The sequence below is a fragment of the Schistocerca gregaria genome, chromosome 2, assembly GCF_023897955.1.
Source record: "Schistocerca gregaria isolate iqSchGreg1 chromosome 2, iqSchGreg1.2, whole genome shotgun sequence".
Taxonomy (NCBI): Eukaryota; Metazoa; Arthropoda; class Insecta; order Orthoptera; family Acrididae; genus Schistocerca; species Schistocerca gregaria.
Genome location: NC_064921.1, coordinates 847,029,952 through 847,045,418, shown reverse-complemented (window position 1 = coordinate 847,045,418; position 15,467 = coordinate 847,029,952). Strand labels below are relative to the sequence as shown.

Here is a 15,467-nt window from a genome sequence, read left to right as displayed (position 1 = left end):
GACAATATTAACACACAACCCCTGTAACCGACATAATTGCTCGATAAGTGAAATACCGCGTTGTCATAACTAATAGTGAAGGAAATAAAGTCGTATGGCATTGTTGGCTGGAGACAACGAAGGGCAAGCTAAATCGCCTAACTGGATAAGTTTGGTCCAAATGGCTCTGAGCACTATGCGACGTAACTTCTGAGGTCATCAGTCGCCTAGAACTTAGAACTCATTAAACCTAACTAACCTAAGGACATCACACACATCCATGCCCGAGGCAGGATTCGAACCTGCGACCATAGCGGTCGCTCGGTTCCAGTCTGTAGCGCCTAGAACCGCACGGCCACTCGGGCCGGCTGGATAAGTTTTTGTTTCCTTCGGGCACAATGGCACCTTCCCTTCGCGAAGTGTGAGAGTTGTATGTTTAAGTGTGTCTAGTAAGTGTAGGTGTCTCTATTGGTGTGTGTGTGTGTGTGTGTGTGTGTGTGTGTGTGTGTGTGTGTGTGTGTGTGCGTGTGGGTATTGTTGTGTTTTTTTTTGTGTTGGATGAGGGTGAGAGAAGCGAGAGGGTGTCCGCATGTGCAACGTCTCTCTTTTGCACAATCACAATTTTTTCAGTGGTCTTATCCTATGGCAAGCTCAGACTAAGCACACTGACAACGAAATATCGGCGAGCCCAGCATTTGAGCAAATCTGACTGGCTCCGCCTCGTTGCGCTTACACAGCCTACCGCCCGACTACGAGAAAGAAAGTTGAACACACACACACACATACACAACGGCAAACAAAACATCCACTGCATTCTACAAGGCCGATTTTATGGTGAAATTGACCTTTCTGATGACGGCCTTTGTTTGTTACAGGAACGAGGACGCTGTAACTGATCCAGGAAACATCGTCGATCGGCGCCAACTACCCACTGGTAACATACCTTTAACATCTATTCATGAACTGTGGCAGCTGGCAACACAAATTCGCCAGTAGCCGTACAAACCGTGCAGACAGGGCTTTCTTTTTTTCGACGTCGCTTGTCGTGGCACTTTTATCCCTCTGTCGTATAACTGCTATTCTTCAACCACTTTTTGTCTGTAATATCCTGTATGGGGCCATCTTAGTGGGTGATCGCATCTAGATCTACAGAGAACATGAGAATCTTCTGTCCTGTGACTCCTCGGCAGAAATACTAATCCTTTCATAGAGCTGATAGCAGAACATTTTGTGATGGTAAGCATGCAAGTGCGGGCATGAGCGGGCCCAGTGCTTCTTAGCCAATCGGAAACAAGTGCATGATCCAGGCATTTTCATTAGCTGTTTCCTGTCCTCACTGATACCTCTTCAGTATGGTGCTTCTTCCTCCAGGACTTTCAGAAGTTTCTTTCCAACGAATATTGGAAAACGGTAAAATATTGGGCCAAGGTAAATAAATTACTATCAAAACAGACTAGAGAGTTGATGTTTACCCGTTGCCACCCGGGTTTGAGAGACAGGCTGAATTTTCACTGTCAGGAAATTCTATGGAGCAATCAGGTCAAGCACCTCGGGGACACATTCAAGATACTTTTTAAGCTGTGTGTACAAGTTGCGAGGATCAAGACTTTACAATTCATCCGCCAACTATACTGCGTGCTGGGCAGCTCGTAGATGAAGGTCAATACGTAGGCCTCCCCCCCCCCCCCCAGCTGTTTCATATGGTTGTTGCATATTGGAGGACAACCAGACCCTCTAATTTGAAAACCATCCACACTTGGCAAAATCGGTATCCCTGACTCATTACGGTGGCACCAAAGTGGGCAAGAATAGGCGAACTACATGAAGACCTTAAAAAACCATCCAGGAAAGCATCGCCGGCCGCGGTGGCCGAGCGGTTCTAGGTGCTCAGTCCGGAGCCGCGCGACTGCTACGGTCGCAGGTTCGAATCCTGCCTCGGACATGGATGTGTGTGATGTCCTTAGGTTAGTTAGGTTTGAGTAGTTCTAAGTTCTAGGGGACTGATGACCACAGATGTTAAGTCCCATAGTGCTCAGAGCCATTTGAACCAGGAAAGCATCATCTGACACAAACACCAGCTCATGGAAAAAATAGATGCCCTGTGACCCACACCACATCACCTAGAATATGCTGGATCAGTAGTTCCTGTGCATTAACACTGGGTCCAGGTGCCTTGAGCGATCATCAGAGTCCCACAGTAGCTATCCACTTGAACTTTCACCTCCTTGCTATAAGAATCAAAGAACACAAAGTCCAGTGCCCTTATCAAGATTGCATTTAAGATAAAGTTACATCTTGACCGTCCACAAAAAGGATCATGTTGGGAAACACCGGCCTTTATCAGAAAATTACTCGGCCCTCATCAAAAAAGCGTGCCCAGACCATCAGCCACTACGGAGGACTCCTGAAGAACTAACCCATAATCCGTAAGATAAACAAAGCTCCCTTACCCTGTCAACCGGAAACTGGCCCTGATATCCAAACAGCAAATAGGAACAGCATACAGGCACAGCCAGAAAATCATATGTTACAGAATGACCGAGTAGAATTGTTCAGTGGGTCAGTCAGCTGGTGATGGCTAGCTGGACTCACGTGTTGGACTCCTCCTCCTTGGCCGTGGCACTGTCCAGCAGCCGCACGATGTCGTCGCGGTTGTTCATGGCGGCCAACTCCATGGGCGTGTGGAAGTCGATGTCCATGGCCCAGAGGTTGGCGCCCCAGTTGATGAGGAAGGTGACGCACGCCTTGTGCCCGCGCGCGGCCGCGAAGTGCAGCGCCGTGTTGCCAAAGTTGTCGCAGCGGTCCACGTCGCCCCTGACAACAGGTAAACAACTCATCAGCGTCGGACTCGAAAGGGTCCTGAACAACATCGCGTCACCTAGAGTAGGTTGGATCAGTAGCTGGGACTGCAAAGCATTTGGTTGTTCTGAAAATATCTTTGGGTCGCCGCCACTAGATTTGTTTTCCATTCTCGCTGGACTCTACAGACCTTATCTGAAGCAAGGCACCTGCAGGGGACGACATTCCCTCAAAAGTATTGAAGTCCTCGGGAGGAAATACCACGCCAACTGGTACACAAGATACATGGCACAGATGAAATACACCCAGAATTTAGTAATCCCATTTCCACTACAGGCAAGAGCTGAGAAGTGTGAACACTACGGAATCATCAGTTTAATAATTCATGACTGCAAAATACTACAGCGATTACTTACAGATCAGTGGAAAAACTGATAGAAGCCGACCTTGGGGAAGATCAGTTTAAGTTTTGGAGAAACGTAGGAACACATGAGGCAATACTGACCTTTCGAATTACCTTAGAACAACAAACGTAAATTTACAGCAGTTACAGATTTATAGAAACCTGTTGACAATGTTTACTGCACTCCACTCTTTGTAATTCTGAAGGTAGCACAGAAAAAATACCGAGACTAAATTTGATCTACAATTTGTAAATAAACCAGTCTGCACACATAAGAGCCGATGGACATAATAGGAAGGTAGTGATTGAGAAGTACAGTAGTTTATATTCCACATTGTTCAGCCAGTATATGGGATAAGCAGTAAAGAAAACCATGAGGGAATGTGGAAAGGAAATTATAGTTCAGGGAGCGGATAAAAAAAAATTTCAGATTTGCCAGTGGCACTGTAATTTTGTCAGACACGGCAAGGAACTTGCAAATGCAGTTGAAAATGAGATACAAGATGAATATCAACAAAAGCAAAACAAGGGTGTTGGAACATAATCGAATTAAATCAGGCGATGCTCAGGCAGTTAGATAAGGAAATGAGACGCTAAAATTAGTCGATGTGTTTTGCTATTTGGAGAGCAAAGTAACTGATGAGGGTCGAAGTAGAGTAAAACGTACACTAGGAGTAGTTGGAACCTTTTTTCTGGAAAATCGAAATTTGTTGACTTCTAATCTGATAATAGGTCACATATCAATAAAACTAATGTCTGCATAAAGATTTCAAATTCCCCTCACTGAGAAGGTAGTAAGACCTTGCGATTAGCAGGATCAGTATTGGTAAAATTGAAGCCTTAAGAAATTATATTTTAGTCTGTAATAACTTCATAATAGTTTTGTATAAAGCAATGAGTACCACATTGTCCAATGATGTAAATCATTTATTGTCTAACATCTAAGTATACTTCTGGTCCACTGTGCAACACTGAAGAATACAGAGGCACAAGTAATCAAGGGATCCTATTAACTTCAGACAAACCCGACATTCGCACAGAACTTATCAAAAGGCCGACATTGGAGAAAACATGCGGATCCCGCATGTCAATACATTCAATTTGAAGCTAGTGTGATCTATTGTTGAGTACTGGTCGAGCGTTCAGGATCCACAGCATGGCGGATTGACGGAATACAATGAAGCAGTTCAGAGGCGGGCTGCTAGATTTCTTACCGGTAGGTTCGGACAAAACGCAAGTATTACGGAGATGCTTCGGGAACTCAGATGGCTATACCTGGAGGGAAGGCGACATTCTTTACGAGGGACACTATTGAGAAAATATAGAGAACCGGTATCTGAAGCTGACTGCAGAACTATTCTATTGCCGCCAACATACATTTCGCCTAAGGACCACGAAGATAAGATACGAGAAACTGGGGCGATGTGGAGGCATATAGACAATCTTTCCCCCAGATCCATTTGTGAGTGGAACAGGAATGAAAATGACTAATAGTGGTACAGGGTACCGTCCGGCTTGCGGAGTATTTACAGGGTGACAATTATCGAAGTATATGAAAAATAAACGTAAATTAGTTACAAAATACTGAATGCACATACTTTATTCGACGTGTAAACGTCACTACTGATATTCGGATTTACGTTATGACTCGTTCAATATGCCCGCCATTATTGGCGATGATGTGGCGTTGAAGAATAGCGAAATTCTGCATGACCCGCTGAAGTGTCGGAACATCGGTACTGTCGATGACCTTCTGAATGGCTGTTTTCAGGTTAGCGATGGTTTTAGGGCTATTGCTGTACACCTTGTCTTTAATATAGCCCCACAAAAAGGAGTCGCATGTGTCCAGATCCGGAGAATATAGCGGCACAAGGCAGTGGCCTCTGGGTACCACAGAGCCAGTACGCGGTCCCCAAAGTGCTCCTCCAGGACATCAAACACTCTCCTGCTTCGATGGGGTCGAGCTTCGTCTTGCATGAACCACATCTTGTCGCACTTTGGATAATGGGGATGAAATCATCTTCTAAAACCTTCTTGTACCGTTTGGTAGTCACCGTACCATCAAGGAATATCGCACCGATTATTCCGTGACTGGACATTGTACACCACAGTCAGCCGTTGAGAGACGGCCGTGGTGGTCGAGCGGTCCTAGGCGTTTCATTCTGGAACCGCGTGACCGCTACGGTCGCAGGTTGGAATCCTGCCTCGGGCATGGGTGTGTGTGATGTCCTTAGGTTAGCTGGGTTTCAGTAGTTCTAAGTTCTAGGGGACTGATGACCTCAGCTGTTAAGTCCCATACTGCTCAGAGCCATTTGAACCATTTTCACCCGTTGAGAGTGAAGAGACTTCTCGATCGCGAAATGCGGATTCTCAGTCCCCCAAACGCGCTAATTTTGCTTATTGACGAACCCATCCAAATGAAATGGGCTTCGTCGCTAAACCAAACCATGCATGCACATACTAATTCCCATTAAGCTCCGCAACCAAACGTGCAGTTGAACGTCCTAACGCAAACCGTTGAGAAGTTTGATGATTTCATTTCATGTAGTTCAACAATTTCCTATATGTAGAACTGGATATAGTTTGGTTGAAAAGTGGATGGGATACGTCAAAAAATAGTAAAAAGAAAATAATTGGGAGAAGCCGCTTTGAAAGATATGAAACTCTAAAGTATACGGATGTATCACAAGACCACAGCTACACAAGTAAAATTATTGTGCCACTTCATCTTCAGAGTGACTTATACTCTGCCTTATGAATGTATGGAGTGTTTGTGATTAAACCACATTAACGAGCATAGTATACTCTTCACTAATGTACCCATCCTTGTTGCAACTTTTGATATGAATTATGCTCCTCACCTATTCCTCTTAGAAGCTCGTAGCTTTACAGTTTAACTGTTTGCGTAATACAGTTTACTGTACGACGTTTCAATGCCTTCAGTTTTGATTTTCCTTTTTCCTTAGTGTAAACGTTTTATTTCCACACAGCACTGCGCCCAAAAGTTACGGCTGCGGAAACTTCTTTTTCTATTCCAGGTCAGTGGTATATTTCTTCACTCTAAGAAAACTTTCCTCACTCATGCGATCTGCTCTTCTTAGATTCGACTATTGTACTGTATACAAGTGTTCCTCTATTTGAGCTATTTATTGACAGTTCCTCAATTTCTCATTAATTTAAACCAAATTCTGTGCAAATAAATATATCGTTCTAAATGTCAGATGTAAAAACAATGTCATCAGTTTTATCTGTTCTCCTTGTAAATTTTTCCTGATCTAAACTCTTTCATTTCATTCTTTGTCCCAACGAAATACAATGTAAAGACCAACGACGATTTCATACTTACCTTATACTATTTTTAACAAGAGGTAACTTTCTACATTATTCAATTGCTACTTCAGCTTAATTACCACAAATAATATTAGTTGTCTGTTTACGTATTCCACGCCTGCAAACAGCCAGATTTTTTTTTTATTTTATTTATTTATTTAACCTGGCAAGATTAGGGCCATCAGGCCCTCTCTTACATCTAACCAGGCATTCTACTTATTTTACAGTCATATGTTTCAGTAGGCATGTTAAACTACATCTAATACAAAAAGTGAGATAAACAATTAGAAAGGTACACCTCGAAAAATACATTATTGAAGAGAAAGATTTAAGATAGGAGTGCTGGCAGCAGGGAGTATGAGGGAGACTCATGGTGAAGCGAGGAGAAGAATAGAGAGACATGATGAAACATAATTAAGGAAAATATAAAGGAAAAGGAGACTGCGTGTCTAATAGAGATAGATGAAGAGGAGCAAGATAGCAAGATAGGAGACACTAGCTTTGCTATTTGACAGATGAGAGGATTTGCCTTGCACATTAATTTTGTGGAGAATTTTATGCGGATGATAGTAGGAAATGCTTCAACTTCTTCTTAAAAGCAACAGGAGATTGAATTTTCCTCAAGGTAAGGGGCAGTTTGTTCCAGAGGCGGACAGCGGCAACTGAGAAGGAGTTTGCAAAAGTTTTTGTTTTGTGAGTGGGCACAGTTAGGATACCAGATAAGAGTGACCTCGTGTTTCGATTATGATGGTATGACAGGATTTTAATCTCTGAAGCTAGGTACTGGGGTGCTTGCGCGATGAGGAGTCGGTGAAGTAGACATAGAGTGTGGTAGTCACGCAGTTTGTCCTGCCGCAGCCACCCTAGCTCGGAGTATGAAGCACTAACATGATCATATCGGCGAATGTTGCAGGTGTAACGCACACAGGCATTCATGGTTAGCTCTAGCCGTCTTTTGTTTTCACTACTCATGCCTTGTTGAATCACATCACAATAGTGGAGGTTCGGTAGAACGAGTGCTTGCACGAGCTGGCGTTTCAAGTCCTGTGGGAATATGTTCCGAAACTTTTTGAGAGCATAGAGACAAGCAGACGTTTTTCGGCACACTGCGACTGTATTCTCCGCCCAGTTGAGATGCTCGTCCAAAGTTACACCCAAGTTCTTCACTGTTTTCTGATATGGTATTGGAGTACCTTCGAGCAGAATAGGAGGTAGCCGTTCGCGGAAATCTGAACTTATTAATTTCTGATGGGCTATTAAGATTACTTGCGTCTTTTTTGCATTTAATTTAAGCCCCAGGTTTTTCGCCCATGTCACTACTGAAGACAGATCATCATTCATCAGAGCGATTGCAGTGTTTACGTCTTCAGGTCTGACGCTGAGATAGAGCTGGAGGTCGTCGGCATAGAAATGATGTTTACAGGAGGACAAAACCGACGAAATATCGTTGACATATAAAGAAAACAAAAGTGGTCCTAAGACTGATCCTTGTGGCACTCCCGAAGAAACATGTTTCCAGGAAGATTTTTCATTTGCGCAGACAACACATTGCTGTCTGTCTTTTAAGTAGCTTTCAAACCATCTCATTGCACTATCAGAGAAATTAAGCTGTTGCATTTTTCTGAGTAATATGTCAAAGTTAACAGTGTCAAAAGCTTTGCTGAAGTCCAGTAGCGTCAATATTGTTGCCTTTCGATTGTCGATGGCATATTTCAGGTCATCAGTTACTTTAATTAGAGCAGTGTTTGTGCTGTGATGTTTACGGAAACCGGATTGAAATTTGTCATATAGACTGAATTCATGCAAGTGTTCAGTGATTTGGTCATGAACAATATATTCCAGTGCTTTGGAAACAGCAGGCAGTATGCTAATTGGTCGGTAATCACTAGGCAGTTGCGGGTTTTCGACCTTAGGGATGGGTCGAATTATGCTTCTTTTCCATGCAGTGGGGTATATTCCGTTCACGAGGGAAAAATTAAATATGTCAGTTAAGACAGGTACTAAGATATCGGCAACATTCTTAATCATGGTTATACCGATACTGTCGTTGCCTATTGCATCAGAAGAGATTCTCATTATTGCTTTTCTTGCCGTATTTGTTGTTACATGTTTTAGATGAAAGGTATCGTTGTTAGTTATCCTGTTTGGGGATTCTTGTGGACGGAAATCATCAGCCGTGCTGGTATTCAGAGGTGCAGAGAAGAATTCATTTAATTCGTTAGCTGACACATGAAAAGTAGTTTCCGATTTTGCCTTTCCGACCCCCAAGCTACGGAGATTCTTCCATAGAGTCGTGGGTGTCAGATCGCTGCATACGAGGGAGCGAGCGTGCCTGATTTTGGCATTGCGAATGCATTGTTTCACTCTGTTCCGTAGCTTTCTATATTCTTCAAAACGTTCGGGTTTCGGATCTGCCTTGAAACGCCTGTGGGCAGCATCCCTATTAGTCATCATTTGACGTAATTCAGCTGTCAGCCATGGAGCAGGAGATTTTCTTACACGGACTGTGCGCACAGGTGCATGTTTGTCATAGAGGGCAGTGAGTTTATCACCAAGTTCATTAATTTTGCCGTCGATTGTAGGTTCTCTGATTATTTGATGCCATGAGATTTCTGAGCAATCGGCTGTTAGAGCGTCAAGGTCAATACGTTTCATGTTCCTACAAGTTATGTAACGCGATTTGATCCTTGGGGGCTGCACAGAGTAGGCCAGGAATATTACATCATGTGCTGAGAGGCCAGGGGCCGATGATTGACCAACATCTCTTACTTTGTCAGTCTGTTTCGTTGCGATCACGTCTGCCATTTAACCAGAAATATGGAGTTTGTGGATCGTCATTGGTTCAAAACACTTCATTTGTTTTAGCGAAAGTTGTAATCTTTGTAAATGTGACGAAGTGCTTCAATACATTTGTTTTTGTTTTTCGCAATGTAGGTTTTTTCATAATACATCAACATGAGCGCACCAAGACAGATCTGATCATGATAGACAATTAAATATATAAAATAAATAAAAATTATATTTTTAAGGAGAAGAGAAAAAGTGTACAATTGTTGCTTAAAAGGCATTTGGCCACTTAGCCGTACAATCAACTCATTCCATTACACTACCTTGTGCCGCAGATAGGGAGATCGTCGATGATGTGGAACATCTCAAGAAAACACCAAAAAAGTGCAATACGAAAATTATTATGCTAATGTTTCTGCCACAGATTCTAAAACAGACTGACCTCGAAATCGCACAAAAGGTAAAAAATTATATATTTTTCATTTACACATTAATTATAAAGATTTACACATTTAAATGTGTGCCTGTTGTAACAAATCATGGTCAAAAACAAAAAGCCTGCATGGCGTATTTACATACATTGTACTACAGCATCGAAGCTGTGCTGAAGCCAGGTTTCGTATAGCACTCATGTTATGTGATATATTAAATAATTACCTGAATTTGTTCTGTTATATAATTTATCAGTGGAGCCAAAAAATTCTTTAGGCTCCTCTTAAAATGTTCTTTTTGGTAGCCAAAATTTTTAACGTTGCTGGAAAACTATATAAAATACATGTTCTTCAAAAATGGACATCTTCTAGCACGTATATAGTATTTATGAAGACCTTATTTCTAGTACTGATTCCATGAACCGGACCGTTAGTTTGAAAGAGAGATATAATACTAATGATAACTTCCGTTAAGAAATAAATACACTGACTGAGAAGGCAGTAATTAGTACATCCAACTCATTAATCGGGGTTCTGTAGGACATTCTTGAATACAGTCCAAAAATTTCATATTATACGCTTTTGGATCCGTAAAACTTCAGCTTGGGCTGATGAGTTACACCAAGATATTATCATGACATTGTGAAGTTACAATAAGCACAGTGTGTCTATTTTTTTATTTTTGTGGTCTTATATCCGACAATATTTGTTTTGCACACAAAAATTTGTTTAAGCATTTCCGTAGTATCGGTATGTATCGTCTTCATAGATCTTCTGTTCCAGGACAGCTTCCCGTTTATGTCCTTTCTCCTGCACATCTGATCTTACAGTCTCTATCCAGCGTTTTCTTGATCTTCCCCGTGGTCTTCTTCGTACGAGGCTCAGGTTGAAATATCTTTTGGCAGGTCTCTGGCTGTTCATTCTCGTTATGTGCCCACACCACTGTAGCCTGCGTTTCTGTATGACACTGGTAACAGGAACCTCAATACCAGCTACTTTTCTGTTCACCTCATTCCTGATTTGTCCTTTATAGTTGTTTGATTCCTAGTTCTAATGAATCTCATTTCCGTTACCCGAATTCGGCTAGGGTCTTTGTTTAGTAGGGTACATGTTCTTAAACCATGTGTTAAGATTGGCACAAAATAGGTGTGGTAGGTTGTCGCTTTTGCTTTTCGTGGCATTTTACTATCCCAGAGATTTCTGATTTGACTGTAAAAATTAGATGCTTTCAGCGTCCCGCTGAGTATTTCCTGCTTAATGGTGTTATCTTTCGAGATTATGCTTCCTAGGTACTTGAAATGTGAAATAGATTCTACTTTGACTCCTACAAATATATTTGAGGTTGTTCATTGCCTGTTGATGGTCATTTCTACTGTCTTTGTTTTACTTATTTTTAGTCCGAAATTTTTGAATGTGTTGTTCCAGTCATTATGTTTCTTCTGTGCTTCAGCTTCTGTCTCTTCCCATACTATCAAATCATCAGCAAAAACCAGGGCATTCGGTTCGTTGTCGCCCTTGATTGTGGCATCATACACAGCCATCAACCTGGCGCAAGGGAGATAGAGCACCTTCCCTATCAACTACCTGAGTAATTGTTGCCTGGCACATCCATGCTGCGGGAGTGGGCATCCTCCACTTCAGTAGGCCAGTGCGAAAGGATGGCTACGTTCAGGCACGGACCCAGTTCCACGGGGTACAACGTGGAACCTATGACCAGGGTTACGGACGAAGACCTTAACGGCACCTTCGGCAGAGACGGAGACCTTCGGAATGGTGGGGATGCCGGATGAGGCTACCCATCCTCCCTGGGGATAATTAGAAGGGGACACCACTGCCTTGTGGAGAAGAGGGATCTTCAAAGGCTAAGGGAGTAAACCCTGAAAGCAAATCCTAGCCTGCGGTAGGCCTAGCTTGTCAGCAGCTGAGCAAATATATACTTCTTTCAAATCTAAACCTATATGCTACTCTCAAACGAATTTATTGTCAAGTTTTACGCCTAAGAATTTCCTTTTAATTTTATTATTAAAATGGACGTACATTTAAAACAGACATTCTTTTGCGCTTCCAGATTTAAGCCCCCGAACTCCAGCTAATAAGGAAGTAACACAACCTTACGATTAAATTCAGTGACCCTTAAAAAAGAATTAGACGCTACCTAGACCAGGTCCGCCTACGGAGCAACTGCATTCCGGATTTGGGCATGTCCTGCTTGACGCATCATAATATACCGTGTTGATCGTCACGTTTGACTGGTTTCGACACGCTGCCATATGCTAGTTCGACAGCGGCGAACCTCATATCTTGGCAGATAATTTGCTCCGCTTTGACAAAAAGAGAGTTATTAACAGACATCCCGATATCTTATCTCGAAAAATGATAACGGCGTCATGCTTTAGCATACTGTAAGTATAGCGCCCCAGTGCTGCCGTTAGTTAAAACCTTAAACGAGCGTAATTAATTCAACTAAATATTCTCTTGGCTTGAAGCGAAATCAAACATTAGATGACCGATAACCCAGGAAGTTTGCTTGCAGTTTATTTCTGGGAGATACATTTAAATAACGGAGTGAAGCATGTCTTTTTTGTCTATCCCTGCATCTACATTCTATACTCTGCAAACCGCTGTGAAGTGAATGCCAGAGGTTATGTCTCATTGTACCAGTTACTAGTGTTTCTTACCGTTCCCTTTGTGTTTGGAGAGCGTGAAGAATCATTGTTTAAAAGTCCTCGTGCGCGCTATAGTTAATCCAATCGTGTCCTCACTATCGCTACGGGAGCGATATGTAGGGGGTTGTAGCAAATTCCCAGAGTCATCATTTAAGGCCAGTTCTTAAGGCTTTGTAAGTAGGTTTTCTCAGAACAGTTTATGACTACCTTCAAGAGTCTGCCAGTTCAGATTCTTCAGCCCCTCTGTAACACTCCCTCACGGGTTATACGAACCTGTGACCATTCGGCTTGCCCTTCTCTGGAAACGTTCAGTATCCACTGCTAGCACTATTTGGTATGGGTCCCATATTGTAGGATGGACCGCACGAGTGATTTCTAAGAAATCCCCTTTGTTAACGGATTGCATTTCCCCAGTATTCTACCAATAATGCTGTTCACTCTACAAGTGAGTCTATGTGATAATGCCAAGTATTACACCCAGGTGTTTCTATGAATTAACCGGTTACAGCTGTGATTTTTTGATATTTTAGTGACAGGACAGTTTGTTTCCTTCCTTTTGTGAAATGCACAACTATACATTTCTGAACATTTAAGTCCAGTTGCCAATCTCTGTACCACTTTGAAATCTTATCAAGATCTGACTGATCTGACGATCGCTGAGTCAACAACAGATGCGATCATACGATGAATATTCACAGAAGAATATCTGACTAATAGGTCCAGTTCCGTTAATCTTCATTAATCCTTATATAGAATATACGTTACATGCAACTTTTATCTTTTTCCAGATCAATGAATAAACTAAGCTCAGTGTGCCTGATTTTGATGTTACTTTCCATCATCTGTTTTCTGTGCATCATGTGTTTCTATTTCTACAAGACCCCGGTAGGTGGCAGCATCTGCATGAAGAAAGCTGTTAATCGCAGTGTCATGTTTTCGAGAAATAAATGAAATTACTGTTTATTTTTAGTAATTTTGGACGATAATGCGCTTATAGTATGCCCTACACTATCGAATAAGTGATAAACAATCGCTTTCATCACAGCTTTCAATATCAGTTTTGTCACGACAATATCACGATATATACTTTTCGATGTAGTTTTCACTGTATCTACATTCGATAACGACCTTCACTTTCGTACACCAGAGAAAACATTTTCATAATTTTTAGGTGTCCGATATTGAGTTTACTGAGTATTTCAGTTATTTTCTGACACAAGTAGTACTCACTCTGAAGGTGTTTTAAAATTTTGCCGAGTCACACCAATTTTTCAAATTAGTATTTTAGTCTTATTTTATCCCTGAACAATGCATTTACCACTAATATAATCTTTTCATTCATAAAATCTAAGCTCAGTTTCATACTAGGAAGCGAATGTTTAAGAAGCGAAAGTGACATCGGGTGTGTCCCATGCAAGCGTAGTAAGACCTCTAATGTTTTCAGTGTACCAAAAAAGAAATTATCAGATAAGGTTAACAATACCAACATATTGTTCGCTGCCAGTGTCGGTGTCTATAGGGAATGTATTGTAGTTGGACGATCATACGGAAGTGCAGAAAGACTTGGATAAAATTTCTGCTTGATGTATTGAACGGAAGCTCTGTTATAACATGGATAAATGGAACATAATACCCGAAAAACTGGGAAACACTACGTGGTAACCGAGTTCAGTAGTAGTAGCAAACCTTTGGAGCCAGTGTATAATACTCTTAAATACCAGGTGTCTCACCTAATGGTCGTCAGGTGCATTTTCTCACATGTTTCCGCCGATAGTTGCACGTTTTCTTCCAATGTCTATCTGGAGTCAGGCCAAACAAATGATGCTCATCAAGTCTTTCGTGAGAGGCCCAGCGTCGTCTTGGTTGAAACGGCTCTGAGCACTATGTGACTTAACATCGGAGGTCATCAGTCCCATAGTACTTAGAACTACTTAAGCCTATCCAACCTAAGGACGTCACACACATCCATGTCCGAGACAGGATTCGAACCTGCGACCGTAGCAGTCACGCGATTCCGAACTCAAGCGCCTAGAACCGCTCGGCCACCGCGGCCGGCCCGTCGGCTTGTTTCCCGTTACAAACGAAATAAATCTGCAGCGTCACCCTGAGACGAAAACTTTTTGATCGCCTGTTATACGTCTAAAAAGTATTGTCTTACAGAAGTAATGGAACATTTGAGGTTTAATGTCTCGTTGACAGCCAAGTTCTCGAGGGAACACGGTCTTGGAAGGTCAAAAACGAGGCATTTAAGAGACCGCGTCGTTCCGAAAGGACTCAGAGTTTGCCTTAATCTCTTCAAGGAAAACAGGGAAATCTTGAAGCTGGATGACTAGTCAGAGATTCAAATCCTGCTGCTGCAAAATGCAAGCCCATTGTTTTAATAGCTGCACCACTGTATTGTTTGGGTAACCTTTGAAAGCAGATGGGTACCTCAAGTTTGGGTGACTTCATGGTGCTGTCGAAAACAAAAATTAGACTTCCTTCCAGCATTCTATTTCCAGAACTTTAATGGTCACAGAACTACAAAATCGCAGACACAACAGTAAATCACAAAAGTATTCATTACAATCACACGGCACTGATACACACTTGACACATTACTCCGAGCATGCGAGAGGAGTCGCAACTCACTACTCCCAAATAACCCGTGGACACGCAAGGTAATGGGTTACAGCGTTCGACTTCGAAATAATGTGTAGGCATCGTCTGTTAGCTGAGGAAGGAACTGCGGTTCGCTTCCCACAGAGTTACTCTTCTATAAAAGTCATTGACAGCGGCGTGAAGTGACGAAGCATGTACTGAGCACGAACAAATGACAAGCAGTCACCTCCGGTCGTATTCATGACTGCGTTTTGTCTCGTCACGAGCCTGGCGTGTAGTTACAAAGCAAGCGGAAGAAATAGATTCTACAAGTTCACGCTGAGGGCGTATAGCGAAGTGAAGAGATGTGACACTTGTTTTACACTCTGCACGAGCACTAATTTTCTTAGATTAAACTTTCGAATCCTCTGTCTTACACGCTGCATTTTTGGTCATCTACAGGGATGTACTTTTCCTTATATTTAATGGTAG

The 15,467-nt window shown here is 42.2% G+C and overlaps 1 protein-coding gene across 1 annotated transcript in view; it reads right to left on the bottom strand.

Moving 5' to 3' along the window:
- LOC126335203 (Usher syndrome type-1G protein homolog) overlaps positions 1 to 15,467 on the bottom strand; it is a 216,278-nt gene that overhangs the window by 39,400 nt on the left and 161,411 nt on the right. The window contains exon 3 of the mRNA XM_049998213.1: positions 2,572 to 2,793. Coding sequence (XP_049854170.1) covers positions 2,572 to 2,793 — 222 coding nt within the window. The remainder of the gene's footprint in view (positions 1 to 2,571; positions 2,794 to 15,467) is intronic.